Here is a 13,972-nt window from a genome sequence, read left to right on the forward strand (position 1 = left end):
AGAGCATTTTCAAAGTCGTGTTTGTTCCTCTCGGTGCCATGGCAGGTCTTTCGTATGGGGCAGGGGCTGGCAAACTGTGGCTTGAGAGCCAGATGTGACCCTTTGGGTACATACCTGTGCCTCTGAAGTGAAATTGAGATGAAAATACAACTATCTGAGTTTAATTTAAAGGATATTTGTTTCTAAAAATATGCTTATGGTGCTTGGATACTTTTTTAACTTGCTGGGAGGGACAGAATTGGGTCTTCCGTCTCAAAAGTTTGCCAACCCTTGATGCCGGAAGAACTGTGAAAGCCCAAAGCACGCTGTTAGGGATGGAATACGTCCTTCACTCTCCGTCATCGCGGTTGACGAAGGCCCGTGGAAGCCACAAAGAACCAACCGCGCCCGAATAAAGAAAACAAAATCTCCCAATAGACTTTGTTTGTAAAATATCAGGAACCAAGAAACCATCCACCCCAAACCAAGTAGTCTTCTGCCACCTGAGCCTGCACCTGTCCAGGGGGAGGCTACCTTCTCTATGAAGACAGGTTGTTTCCTTTGGAGAAGGGATTGCCAACAAAGGTTACGCATCCGGGGCCCTCCTTGCAGTGCCAGTTCCCTGAATCCTCTTCAGTCTCCCTCCAACCCCCAAGGGGGGAGGGGATGGGGCTGTAGGTGGCGCATTATGCTTTGTGACCTTGAATAGATTTCTTATGTGATGACCTTCCGGACAACTGCGACTCACTCAGGTTTGCTATTGCTCCAGGGGAACGTTGCAGAAAGGACATGCTGCTGTACCTTTTGCAAGTGTGCAGGACCTGCAGGACCGCCCGGGTTTCCAGGACCCAAATACATAAAGGTGCCGTGTCATGGTCATCCTATCTGACCTCCTGGGCTTTATTTGGTGTGGAAAGGGCTGAGGTGAAGTGGTTTTTCCGCCTCTGCTCGGTGTGGATGTAACTGCTTTGATATAATTGTATGTGACTCTTAAGGTCTTTTTTGATACTGCTACCAAGAATAGCTCCCATTTCTGTCATCAATCTCTGGAGATGTTGCTTCTTAGATTTACAATATATACTTCTGGGCCTACATTAGTCAGTTTGAAGGTTACAAGAGGTATTAATTGGGAGAGTTGTTCTTAATCAGCGATGGAGCAAGACTGAACTACAAAAGGAATGGATAAATATATCATGACATTTCTATTTGCTAGAATATTCTACAGAGGGGAAAAGAATGAACAACAACTAGACACACCAGTATGAATAAATGCTGTAAACACCATCATAAACGGAGAAAGCAAAATATAGAAAAATATATATGATTCTGTTAATAAAAGTTTAAACTCCAGCAAAAAATTACTAAGGGTTTTTAGGAATTAATCATTAAGTAGTGAAGTTTTGTGGTGGTTGTTTGTTTGGTTTTTAAGCCTGTCCAAAGGCAGTGAGCTTTACTCATCCCAGGGGCTGGGAAGCCCACAATTCTGTCTTGGGCTCCGGCTCTTGGTTCAGCTGCTACCTCTCCTATGGTGTCACGGCACTCTGTCTGCTGGAGGTTAAGCACACAGGAATCTTGGGGTCTTCCTTGTAGTGAGAGTCCTCTCCCACCTCCTGCTTATAATAAGGTTCATTTTCTACCTAGTAGGATGCCAAAATTGTCCAATCCCCACCTTCAAGGCAAAAATTTAATAATCACAATTTACCCTGTTCACAATCACTCACAACTGAATCATAGAATCCTATCAACATCTTCCCTCACCTTCTCTTACCCAGGCCCATCGGGTAGGGAAGACACATGTCCAATGTGCCTGGACCGATCCAGTCCTTAGGGGAGAGTCACTTGCGATCCCTCTCAAGTAAACCATTGTAGCATACGCACTGTGACTGCTTATCGGCAATGCTCCACTGCTGGGCCTGGACAATGACTACACAGACGTCCACTTTATAATAAAGCTGCACCTTTGTCTTCTTCACTTTCCCGAATGGGTTTTAGACACCAAAACAAAAACCAAAAAAGGATTTTTATTTTTAAGAGATCACATACAAGGCTTGTGGATGAGATCTACCTTCCCGTCTTTGACTTTTTCTGATGCCTTTTCATGTTCTACTTCTTTTTCCTCTACATTCGAATTCTGTTCCATGAGCACCCCTTCTGTGGTATACCGCGTCAGCACCTATATCAGAGGGTGGGGGGACACAACCTCAAACGCAACCTTTGTCGCAAATAAGCCATGACGCAGTGAGGCTGCTCTTGGTTGAGTGAGCAATGACGGCAATGTAAATACCCTGGGGCCAAAGCTTTGCAGTCAGATGCCAACCTACCCAGGGTACCCTGGGGAGAAAGGCCTGCTTCCATCAAGGTTACAGCTAAGAAGGGGCCGTGGGGAAGTTCTATGTGGTAACACGTGGGGTCATCCACATATTGAGTTGCAATCAACAGCAATGACAACCTTGCTGTTGGGGGCGTGGTGATCCCGTGTTAAATTATCACCTTCGGCATGATAAAGGCTGGTTTAATAACCAGCACCTCGTGTACAGTCACACACCCCCAATCCGCCAGGTTGGAATGTTACTAAGATACTGAACAGGTTTCAGAGGCTCTTGCAGAAGGCAGGCTCAGGAGAAAGGCCCACTGATGTTTACAAACATTAGCTGCTGAGAGCCCAGTGGGTCACAGTGCAGTCCGATCCACCGCCTGTCTTAAGATTGACACCCAACCACTCAGCCAATCCACTCTACTGCGCATGAGCCAGGGGCTAGCAACAAGTCCTATGCCATCCAGAAAGAAAGGGAGGGAGGGAGAGAGGAAGGAAGAAAAGAAAACTAAGGACCTTCCAGGAATATTACCAATTCGATAGCTGGAAGGGTTGTGATGAGCACAGCTGTCCTCCTGGCAAATCCCTCTGGCACAGGGCTGGCTCTGGGGCCCTCGGCTACAGGGAAGGTCCAAAGATCAGGTTCTTGTAGGTGTCTGAAGGGGCATCTTCTGCATTGGGGTGTCAGATAAGTGTAAGGACAAACCACAGCCCCACTTGTGTCCAACTCTTGTCCCACTCGTACCCAAAGCTCCCTCAAAACTGCAAATACTGCAGTTACATTGGAGAGAGGGACTTGGTTACAAGTCATTGAAGCCTAATGACTTTGCCCGCTTGAGTTGATGTGAGATGACTAACATGTATTTTTCTGTCTTTCCTTCCAGGGTGCTCCCGGCCTCAAAGGTAGCAGGGGACACTGGGGAGAGGTTGGAGACCCTGTAAGTATGGGGGACATGCACCCCTTGTTTATTGATTTCCTTTTTCATGAAACGTGTTCTTTTTCAACAGAACAGGTTATAGGTTCATTTTGTTTGGTGTTTCTTTGGAGGAAGAAGTTGCTTTTCTTTTCCTATCTGACTCATAGGCATCAGGAGGAGTGAGGAAGAGGCTTATACAAAGGTTTCCTGGCTTGTTTTACTCAAAGGCAGCGGGTAGACCATGCTCCTTTCCACCCCCAAGAAGTGCTCAGTGGGCAATCTGCTAAGCAGCATTCTTTAGAAATGAAACCCAGTGCTGAGTACCTGGCTACAGACTTAGGCTGGCACATAAATTCCTCCATGGAAGAGGAGGTGGGTCAAGCATCCACCAACGTATGGCTCCCTTATAAAGGCCAGACATCTCAATTTTTGGTTCATCCATCAAATTAGGTGAATGGATTTGAAGGAAATAAAACTATTTAGATGTTTCTGTTGGGGATGGGAAAAGTCCAGGTAGGATCAAGCCTGTGACAGTATCACAGCCAACTCTTCCTCTGGGGCTGCCATCCTTTCAGCCTCTGATCCAGTCTAGATGAAGAAACAGTGAATCATGGAGGCTGGTGCAGAAACAGAGATGGAATTCTGTGTTTCTGATTCCAGGCCCTGGGCTCTTCCCACCACTGTCATCTTCCTCCACTTACTCCAAGGGAAGGGGGACATAAAAGATCTGGAGGGCTTAGGAAGGTGGAAAAGTCTTGTTTTCTTAGCCTGGGCTTGGGCCAAATCCAAAATCCAAACTCAATGGGGTGGAAGTGTGTGTGTGTGTGTGTGTGTGTGTGTGAGAGAGAGAGAGAGAGAGAGAGAGAGAGAGAGAGAGAGAGAGAGAAACTGTTTTGAGGAATTTGTTCATGAAATTATGGAGGCTGGAAAATCCCAAATCCATAAGCCAGGCTGCAGGCTTCTCCTCTTAGGGTTACAATGGCCAATGAATCCCAAATCTGCAAGTCAGACAGCAAGCTGCTGGTTGAAATAGCTGAGGACTGGAGGTGAGGGGATGATGAGTCAAAGGTAAGCTGGAGAGGGAGTGAGCTGTGTCAGACCAGCCACATGTATTAGCTATAGGCCACCCACCGAAAATGGAGGATAAGTACATCATACTGTGAATCTAGCCAACTTGATATATTACGTTAACCATCATACCTATTGAAAAAAAAGTAGCTTCAATCCCAACAACTCAGAAATGAAAGCAATCAGGAATTTATACGAGTTGTACAAATTCCAAAACAATGTTGCTGTTCACGGCCACTGAAGGGTACCATAGCATGAAATATTGAACAAGCTCTTGCATGTCTTGATTATCAGTTTACCCCTCATCTGTGGCATTTACAAATTCCTCTGGGCCACTGAGCCGGTTTACAAAATGAGGACTAAAGAGACAGAGCTCTTTGTCTCCTCTCCTCCTCAAGGAGGTCTTAGAAACCACCAAGCTAACATGACAGGATTTTAAGTGTGGGGAATAGTGTCACCCCCACTGCCTGACCGTGACCCCACAACTGGCGGTGAGTCCAGTAAGTGGAACCCGGTCATGGGCAAGGCCTTCTGCATTGACTGGGAAGAATCCTTGGACCACAGAAAGCAAAACTGAAGAAAGGGAAACCACATATTCCCTTACCAGCCAGAAAGGAAACCATTATTTATCTACAAGCAAACCATGTACCCTGTCGGGCACCCAGCCCTGCACCAGACACAAGAGACTACAGTGGTACAGACACCGCTGGCCCCTCCCTCTAGAAGCACGGCACCATTCTCCTCTGGAGGCCCGCCATAGACTAAGGTTCACCACAGCTGTTTTGTGGGAGAAGTAGATTTGGTGGGAAACACACACGTCATTGAACTTGAAATCTCAGTCCCATCTCATGGATGGCCTGACCAGAGATCTCTCACCTCCTCATCAGGAGGGCTGGCTCAGCTTCAGTCCCCGGGCTCTTCTCTCTTCTGTCCGCAGCCCCAGGGCTCTGAGCCGGATCTCAGGCCTGACTGTGTTCCTGGAGGCTGTGGGAGGTGGCTCCTAAGTGAAGTGACTTCTGAGCCTTGGGCTGTGCTGTCTGCTGAGGGCAGTGAAGCGGCTGCGCTCATCCTGTACCTGTTTGTGGTCTTGGATCTACAAGGAAGCTTTGAGTGCCCAACGGGGGTGGGGGAGGTGTGGCTATATGCAGGACCCCAGATCCAAACGAATGAGCTTGCTCTGTGGACAGTTCAGAGAAACTGTGTCCTCAACCGGGAACTTCTGGCAAAAGAGTCACCTTGGGCCTCCTTTCCTTAGGGACGGCGTGGAGATCCCGGACGCCCAGGAGAGAAAGGGGTTGCAGGGTGTCCAGGGGAAATAGGTCCAAAGGTAAGGCTTTCCTGGAAATGTTCTTTTAAATTCAGTGCAACACCCTCCCGTCTCATTTCTGTTCCTTCTCCCCCACGTGCTCTCTGCGCACCACCCCTGCCTCTGCCTCTTCCTCCAATTAGATCCATTCGTTCTTTCAGCCAAAGATGAGTAAGGCTTCTTGGGGGCCTGAAATCTTTTGAGCATGGATGACATTCCATCTATAACCTCTTTGTAGCCACCTGGGCAGAAGGGGCTAGAAATAGAGGTACTCACTTTTAACTCCACCTCCTGTGCTCTCTCTTCTTTTCCAGGGAACCAAAGGATATTCTGGAAATAAGGTACTGTAGTTTGTCCCCGGTCCAACTTGATTCACGAATGGCACCCATTGTTGAGCAAGCATGTGGCTGAAGGGCCGCTTCCACCTGACTTCTCCCCCTTGCTATCTCCCAGGGGGAGCAAGGAGAAGGCGCGGTTGACGGGATCGATGGCGAGGAGGTAAGCCGGTCTTGTTGGAGCACCAGGATGTCCTCGGGAGATTGGATTTGTTTCTTAATGGCCACGTTGTGTTCTTTGTCGGCTCTCAGGGCTTTCGTGGGTACCCCGGAACAAAGGGAGAAAAAGGTGACCCAGGAGCCCAGGTAAGGCTTTTAATACGTCGAAGGAAGAACACTTGGTGACAGAGACCATCTTCCTGGCTGTATGATCAGAACTGAGTGGAGACCAAACTGAGAGCGGGCTTCCCGAAGGGCAGGGGCCCTGTGCCACGGAAGAAATGCCATGCTCCAGTCAGAGGCCAGCTGGTAGGGATGTCACTTTTCCAGCACAAAACATGAACGTCGTCTGTGGGCGTGCTTTTTAGAAACCTGAAATAAGAGCTTTTGTCTTTCAGAGGCTTCTGGGCTCTTTACTGGATTGGGGGCGGTGGGGGGGGGGGATGTATTTAAAAAGAAAAGGCAAGAGAAAGAGACCAATTAGTTTAGGGTCATTGGTGTAGCAAGCTCAGTGGATCCTTTCAAAGTTTTCCTTTCAATTTATTAATTAATAGGTGCCTGGCTGGTTCAGAAAGAGCCCTGGTCATGCTCAGGGTTAAGTGTTGGGCCGCTAGCCACAAGGTCATCAGTTCAAACACACCAGCCACTCTGAGGGAGATAGGTGAGGCTGTCTGCTCTCATACATTTTCCAGCCGTGGAAACCCTAGGTAACAGTTCTACTCCGTCCTGCAGAGTTGCGATAGTATAGACTTGATGGCAATAGGCTTGTTTATTTGGTTTCAAGTAGTTCTATTTTATGTTTGATCTGTTTGTCATGGAAGAGAGATGAGGTTGTCTACTCCTGTAAAGACTTAAAGTCTTAGAAACCCAAAGGCGCCATTTTAGCCTTTCTTATGGGGTCTCTATGGGTTGGAATTGACTTGATGGCAGTAAGTTTAGTTTGGGGATCTATTTTTTAATAGGTAATTATTATTTTTATGCTCTGATCCATATCTCTGTGTGAGCACCTGGCAAGTGTCAGGTGTTGAGTTATGTGCTGAACAACCAGCAGTGAGCTAGGCCATTGTGGTCCTCAAGGATCCTATGGTCCAGTTGGGAACACAGACAGATGGATGAACAGTTCATGACAACACAGAATCTGATTGTGCCCAGCATTAAGCATCTACATGGGTGCCCAGAAGAAAGCGCCTAACTAGACTTGGGCTTAGAAAGGCTTCCAGGAGGAAACGATCCGTGAGCTGAAGATGACTAGGAATTGGCATGCCAGACAGAGGGAACAGCATATGCAAAGACATGGAGGCCTGGAGACTTTACAAGTCATATGGTCTGGCAGGAGCCTTAGAGTCCAAGCAGCAAGAGTTGAAGTTCAACAGGTGCTAGAAAGAGTCCGGGAAAGCACGGGTGGGCCCTTAGAGGAGTTTGCCTCTTGACCATTCGACAATTAGGGACCTTTGAAGGATGGCAATCTTAGCAGTAGTGAGGAGGATGTGTGGAAGAGGAGATAGATGCAGGCAAGGATGAAAGGCCAAGTTTCAGGAATCAAAGTGAGGAGGGAATTATGAAGGGTAGTGAGAACAAGCCCCCCCACCCCCAACCACCACCACCATATATTAAGGAAACAGTTGAGCTGGGGTTGTGGTGAGGCGAGAAAAGCAACCAGGGTAAAAATTGAAGGAGGGACTCAGTCTCAGCACTAGACAAAGCATGAGGCATTCCTTAAATGTGGCACTCTGAGTACCTCTCTGTCCTTTAAGGGTAGCATAGTGGTTACACAAAGGGCTGCTAACCACAAGGCCAGCAGTTCAAACCCACCAGCCACTCTGCAGGCAAAAGATGACATGCTGTCAGGAGAGACCGGTCCCTGGAGAAGGACATCATGTTCGGTAAAGTGAGAGATGCCTCAAAGGAGAGGAAGGCCCTCAAGGAGAAGGATGGACTCCGGTGCAGCAACGGTGGCATAGGAGAAGTTGTAAGGATGGTGCAGGACCAGGCAGAGTTTCGTTCGGTTGTGCATAAGGTCGCTAGAGGTCCAAACAGACTCAATAACATCTTACAACAGCAAGTTGAGAGGCCAAGAACCTCTCTGGGCTCACCCTAGTGCTGGTCCTGAGACATAAAACTTCTAGATTTTGATGACCAGAACAGCAGGAAATGGGAGTCCATCAACATGACTGCCGGGGCCCTGGTTCGGGCCAGCTTTAGTTGAGGACCAGTTGGGTTTGAGTTTGGAAACCCAGTGGCATTGTGATTCACATTGGGCTGCTCACCACAAGGTCAGCAGTTGGAAACCACAAGCTTCTCTGTGGGAGAAAGATGAAGCTTTCTACTCCCACAAAGAGTTATGGTCTCAGACATCCACAGGGGTGGTTCTACACTCTCCTTTAGGGTCGCTGCGAGTAGGAATCAACGCCATGACAGTGAGGGGTTTTTTTATTTTGTTTTGTTTGGTGGGGACTGACTGGATTTGAGTTGACAATGGAACATCCTGATGGAGGTTTCCATGAATTATAGTTGTCACAAGTTGCTAGACTGGCCCATCCGTCCAATATAGTAGCCACTAACTAAATGTGGTTACGTAAATTCATATTTAATTAGAAGTAAATAAGATTGAAAAATTCAGCTTCTTGGTTGTACTAGCCCAATTTCAAGTGCCTAGTGCCACCTGTGGGTAGTGGCCACCATATTGGCCAGTGAAATAGAGCATCTCCATCATTGTAGAAAGTTCTATTGAGTTGTGCTGCAAGACCCGAGACGTTTTCAGCCAAACTGGTGAGAACCTTGGCCATGAGCTTAGTAAAACCAGGCCCAGTACATTTAATCTGATCTCTCTCTCTCTCTCTCTCTCTCTCTCTCTCACCATTTTAACACCATTGTGAAAACCTCCCACAAGCGCTCATTGTATTGTTTTGTTTTTCCAGGGCAGCCCAGGTTCCAGAGGCTTCCCTGGGGACTATGGGAATAAGGGTTTCCCTGGAGATCCTGTAAGTTGGCTCTGGACTTTGTAGTTGCTCCCCAGTGCCTGCCTCCTTTCTCTGTGTCTCCTGCTAAACTTTAGGCCAATGCTTATCATGGGAATCGGGATGGCAGATGGTGGCTAAAATTTTGGGTGTTTGGAGAAAAAAATTGTCTGCATCTGATAACAGTGGACTACCCTCAGCATTCAGAACGGAGCACTAAAGTTTCATCTTATTTAAATATTTCAGGGTATATTGAGCCCCTTGACTTCCTTGGTGAGGTAAATTCTCATAGTTTTGAATATTGGGTTTCTGGCTTAGTAGACCTGCAGATGAGCCCTGTGCAGGCTTGATAACAGGAGACTCTGATGGCCTATTTGGGGAACTGCCATCGAAGGCTTACATTAGCACATTTTTATAGTTCTTTGTTTATCACCAAATCTCCTTCAAATCTAGGGAAAATGCCACTTGTATTCCTCACCCATCCCTCAATTAAATCTACTCATTTCAAAGATGGAGAATTTTCTCCCATTCCTTTTCATTCAACTTCGCTTAGTTCTTGGACAGCAACCAGCTTGTAGGTCACATTTGTGGGGCTAGATGCTGAAACACTTTCCAAATCTTCCTCCAGGGTGATCCAGGACTAGACAGTGGCATCAAAGGACAAAGGGGCTCCAAAGGAGGACAAGGAACACAGGTAATTGGATTTATTTTACATATCTGAGCTGATTGATGACATTATTGAGCTGGGGCTTTCCTACATTCTAAAGCAAGTCAACAATTTAATCAAATAGCTAACTCTTCTTCAAGGGCATACACACCCGCTTCGTAGATTATACACTTCTATCGACAAAGTGATCATGCCTCTGGAAGTTATCTTATCCTATGAGAACACTGATGGGGGCGGTGCGTCTCACTGTGACTTTTCCTCTTGAAAGGGTGTGTCACGGATGGTGTTAAACCGCAGAGATAGTGAATGTTCTGCTGTCATAATAGCGCTTGAGGATTGGATGCCGGTGCCTTTACAATTGCTTCAGAACCTTTTGCCTGATGGTCTTTGCATTTCTAGGGAAGACCTGGAGTGAGCGGGCCGAAAGGCAGCCCCAGCCCCAGAGGAAGCAGGGTGAGTATCTCCATGGGCGTGTGTGTCCCTCCCGGATACATGGCTACAGAGTCCGCTGACCCAGGGGTGGGAAACACTAGCCGGGTTTCTCCATCTTGGCACGATTGACATTTTCGGCCCAATAATGTTTTGGTGTAATTGTCTCTGCTAGGCATTGTGGGATGTTGGACAGAGTCTACTCACTAAATGTCAGTAGCCTTCACAGTGCTCCATTGTGACCACCAAGAATGCCTCCACACGTTGCCCAAAGCCCTGCGGGGTGATGGGTATTAGAAAGGAGGAAGAACGTGCTCTGACATCGATGGCAGTGATGATTGTGCAACTCTTCTCAATATGACTGAACCATCGGGCTGTAGGATGTGTGAATCATATGGCAACAAATGGCTTAAAAAACCAACAAAGATAAAGATCCTCTGGGGACAACAAAGCACTCCCGGTCACGACTGAGTCAGATTCAGGTTTTGGGTTCCTTTCTGCTTTCTAGGTGTCTTGGAAGAGACGAAATGATTTTAATGTAAAAGTTTAGCATCTTTGCCAGGTAGCCGAGCATCTTAGAGCTGACGTAAGACTCTCTGAAATGGATGAACGCAGTTCTCCTTCCTTTCCCTTCATAGGCTATCAGTGAGAAAGAAGAATCACAGAGGCTTTAAGTGCAGTAGTAGAAGGCCAGCCAGCAGCATCCTGGGAGAGCTAGGCTAACTTCATAGCATCCCATGTGATCTCGGGAGACCCGGTGGTGCAGTGGTCAAGAGCTTGGCAGCTAATCAAAAGATCAGTGATCCAAACCCATCAGCAGCTCCACTCCAGAGGAAGATGGTGGGAAAATCTGCTTCCCTCAAAACCACAGCCTCTGTTGAGTCGATTCCGACTCCTAGCCGTGCTGTGGACAAAACTCTCCCCATCTCCATGGCATCCTCGCCGTGGTGATGCGTGAAACTCCTTGTGGCAGCCGTGGTTTCCATCCAGCCTATCGAGCGTCTTCCTCTTTTTCAACCCTCGACATTAACAAGCATGATGTCCTCCTCCTCTGGGGAAGGGTCTCTTCTGATCCATATGCCTGATGTAGTGAATGCAGTCTGGCCTTCCTCATGTCTAAGGAGCACCCGGGCTGCGCTTCTTCCCAGACAGTTTTGCTCAACCACATGGAGAACTAAAGAGAAGAGGAAGGTCCAAGGGCCTAGAGTTGGCCCAACGTTTGGTTCAAGAGGGAACTGGAAGTGTTCAACTTTATGATCCCTTTGGATCATATGGTCTCCCCATCACTTGACGGTGGGTAACTTCAGGCTCTTCCCCCTGGGTAGAGAGTGGACACAGGTGCTTGAATTCTTGTAGCCTGTGTCAATATCTTCAGAAGTCCTTCCTCGGCGAAAGGAGCTGCAGGCAGGGCTTAGACTTGCCGGTCTTCTTCTCCACACGAGCTAATTCAAACATCTGCAGAGGAAGCAGGGGGACACAGCCATGATGTCCATGGTACAGATATTCAAGATCAGGATTTATGATTTCTTGTTAGTTTAAGAAAACAACACCAAAACTTTTCATTCAAATCCTTTGATAACTCAGCCACGCATCAATGAGAGCACTTTTTAAAGGAGACGCCAGAGGTGGTAAGGAGGTTAATCTTCCTATTTGGGCAACTAGTGGATCTGTGTCAACTTGCTCCGAGACACGGGGTTCACTGCCTCCTTTCTGTCATTATCCTCTTCCCCACCTTACCTTCTCCTTCCGAATTTCTTTTCTTTGGAATTAAAAAACAAAACAAAACAAAAACTACACCATGGACATACAAGCACAGCCAGCTTCTCTATTCACTCCTGTATTTCCAACAAAGGACAGAATGCTCTGAGGGTCAGTCTTTCCCATTGCTGTTGACTCAACTTCAACGTAAGGAGACCCCTGTGTGTTCAAGTGCAGCAGTGCTCCTCTGGGTTTTCACTGGAAGATTTTTCAGAAATTGATCTCCAGACCTTTCTTCCGAGGCACCTGTGGGTGGGCTTATCATCAGCCTCTTGTCTCTTATAAATTGGAAGTGTATACACAGCCAGGCCTTTCTCTGTGGTCTCCCCCACACTGGGAAAACTTATATACAGAAATAGTCATATTTCCAAGAAATGTCCTGAAGCATTACATTCATGTGCTAATTAATTTAATCCTCATTATAGGCATATATGACAGATACTATTATTATGACATCTACTTTGTAGTTTTTAAAAATGAAGGAGCCCACCTCATCTCCCTCTAGAGTCCCTGGTCCTTCACGACGGGTTTCTGAGTATGTAAATCTATTGTCTGTAGCCTTGAGATGTGCCTCCTGTAGGCAGCAGATTGATGGGTGTGTTTTCTAAGCCAGTCTGCTAGTCTCAGTCTTTTAATGCCCGAGTTCAGGCTATTGATATTCAGGGTTATTATCTCCATCTGCGGACTCTGTGATGTCATCTTAAACCTTTTGTGTTGGGAGTTTTCCTGCTTTCCTTTCTCATTTGTGTGTGTGTGTGTGTGTGTGTGTGTGTGTGTGTGTGTGTCATTCTTGATTTCTTTCCATCCTTAAGACAATGCAATCTTGAGGTCTGTTTTCTCGTTGTTGCCCTCTGGGTGAGGTTGTTCTAGGTGGCGGTCTCTTATTTATGCTTGTTGAGTGTTGTTCTTCTGCCCATATTGGGTCAGCAAGGATCTTTTGCAGGGCTGGGTTTCTTCTAACATATTTTTTGAGTTTTTCCTTGTCTGGGAAGACTCTTACTTCTCCATCTATCTTGATCAATAATTTGGCTGGGTAGAGTATTCTTGGGTTTGTGTTGTTTTCCTTCAATTTTTGGAATATGTTAATACACTCTCTCCTCTTCTTCATAATTTCTGCTGATAGGTCTGAGCATATTCTTATTTGGGAACCTTTATATGTGATTGTTTTTCCCTAGCGGCTCTCATGATTTTCTCCTTTTCCTCAAAGTTGGATAGTTTAACTATTATGTGCCTTGGTGAGTTCTTCTTGGGATTCAGTTTTGCTGGTGCTCTTTCAGCCTCATGAATGGTTGCCTGATTTTCATTCATTAAGCTGGGGAAGTTTTCTTCCAAGAATCCTCTCACTATTTTTGCAGATGACTTCTTTGTTGTGTCTTCCTCCGGTAAGCCAATAATTCTAATGTTGTTCTGCTTCATAGCATCAGACATAGTTCTTAGGTTTTCTTGAGCTTCTCTGATGATCTTATTAGATTTTTGTTCACATTCGTTAAAGTCTGCTTGGCTGTCCTCCAAGTCACTGATGTGGTTCTCTGTTTCCTTCAGTCGATTCTTAAGGTCCGTGTTTCTGCTACTGGTTTTTGTTATCTCCTCTCTAAGCCCCTGTCCTTTTTCTGTATTGTTTCTCTCATATCCTGTGTGACTCCAAGCAGCATTCTGAAAATTTCTTTCAGTGGTAGCTCAATGTCTGCTTCTTCTATGTATGTTGTTATGGTCAGACATCTTCTGCCATTGCCTTTTGTTTCTCCTGTTTTTTTGTTGAGGTCGTTGGGGCTGATGGCTGTTTGCGTTGCATTGTTTTAGAGGAGCCAGGTGCCATTTTTCTAGGGAGTCAAAAAGCACTGGCTCTCTCTGGGAGACTTGTAAGAATGCTTCTTTGAACTGCCTACAGCTAATTTTACTATGGGATAAACCTACCACTTTATCCTCCTGTGGCTTCCCTATCAGGGCAGTGACCCAGAAGGCTGATGGGATGCCTGCTTTGGTGTTGCAGAGGTTAGGCAGAAGTTCCTGCAACAGCTTGGAATGTTGAGTGTTGGCTGACCTGCCTTATGCCTCCAGGTACACAGGCAGGAATTCCCTGGTG

General features: G+C 46.7%; 1 protein-coding gene across 1 annotated transcript in view; it reads left to right on the forward strand.

Moving 5' to 3' along the window:
• COL6A5 (collagen type VI alpha 5 chain) overlaps positions 1-13,972 on the forward strand; it is a 127,829-nt gene that overhangs the window by 29,302 nt on the left and 84,555 nt on the right. The window contains exons 11-19 of the mRNA XM_075547895.1: positions 749-841; positions 3,178-3,231; positions 5,534-5,605; positions 5,899-5,925; positions 6,038-6,082; positions 6,172-6,225; positions 8,997-9,059; positions 9,664-9,729; positions 10,102-10,155. Coding sequence (XP_075404010.1) covers positions 749-841; positions 3,178-3,231; positions 5,534-5,605; positions 5,899-5,925; positions 6,038-6,082; positions 6,172-6,225; positions 8,997-9,059; positions 9,664-9,729; positions 10,102-10,155 — 528 coding nt within the window. The remainder of the gene's footprint in view (positions 1-748; positions 842-3,177; positions 3,232-5,533; positions 5,606-5,898; positions 5,926-6,037; positions 6,083-6,171; positions 6,226-8,996; positions 9,060-9,663; positions 9,730-10,101; positions 10,156-13,972) is intronic.

The sequence above is a fragment of the Tenrec ecaudatus genome, chromosome 4 (assembly GCF_050624435.1).
Source record: "Tenrec ecaudatus isolate mTenEca1 chromosome 4, mTenEca1.hap1, whole genome shotgun sequence".
NCBI classification, from domain to species: Eukaryota; Metazoa; Chordata; class Mammalia; order Afrosoricida; family Tenrecidae; genus Tenrec; species Tenrec ecaudatus.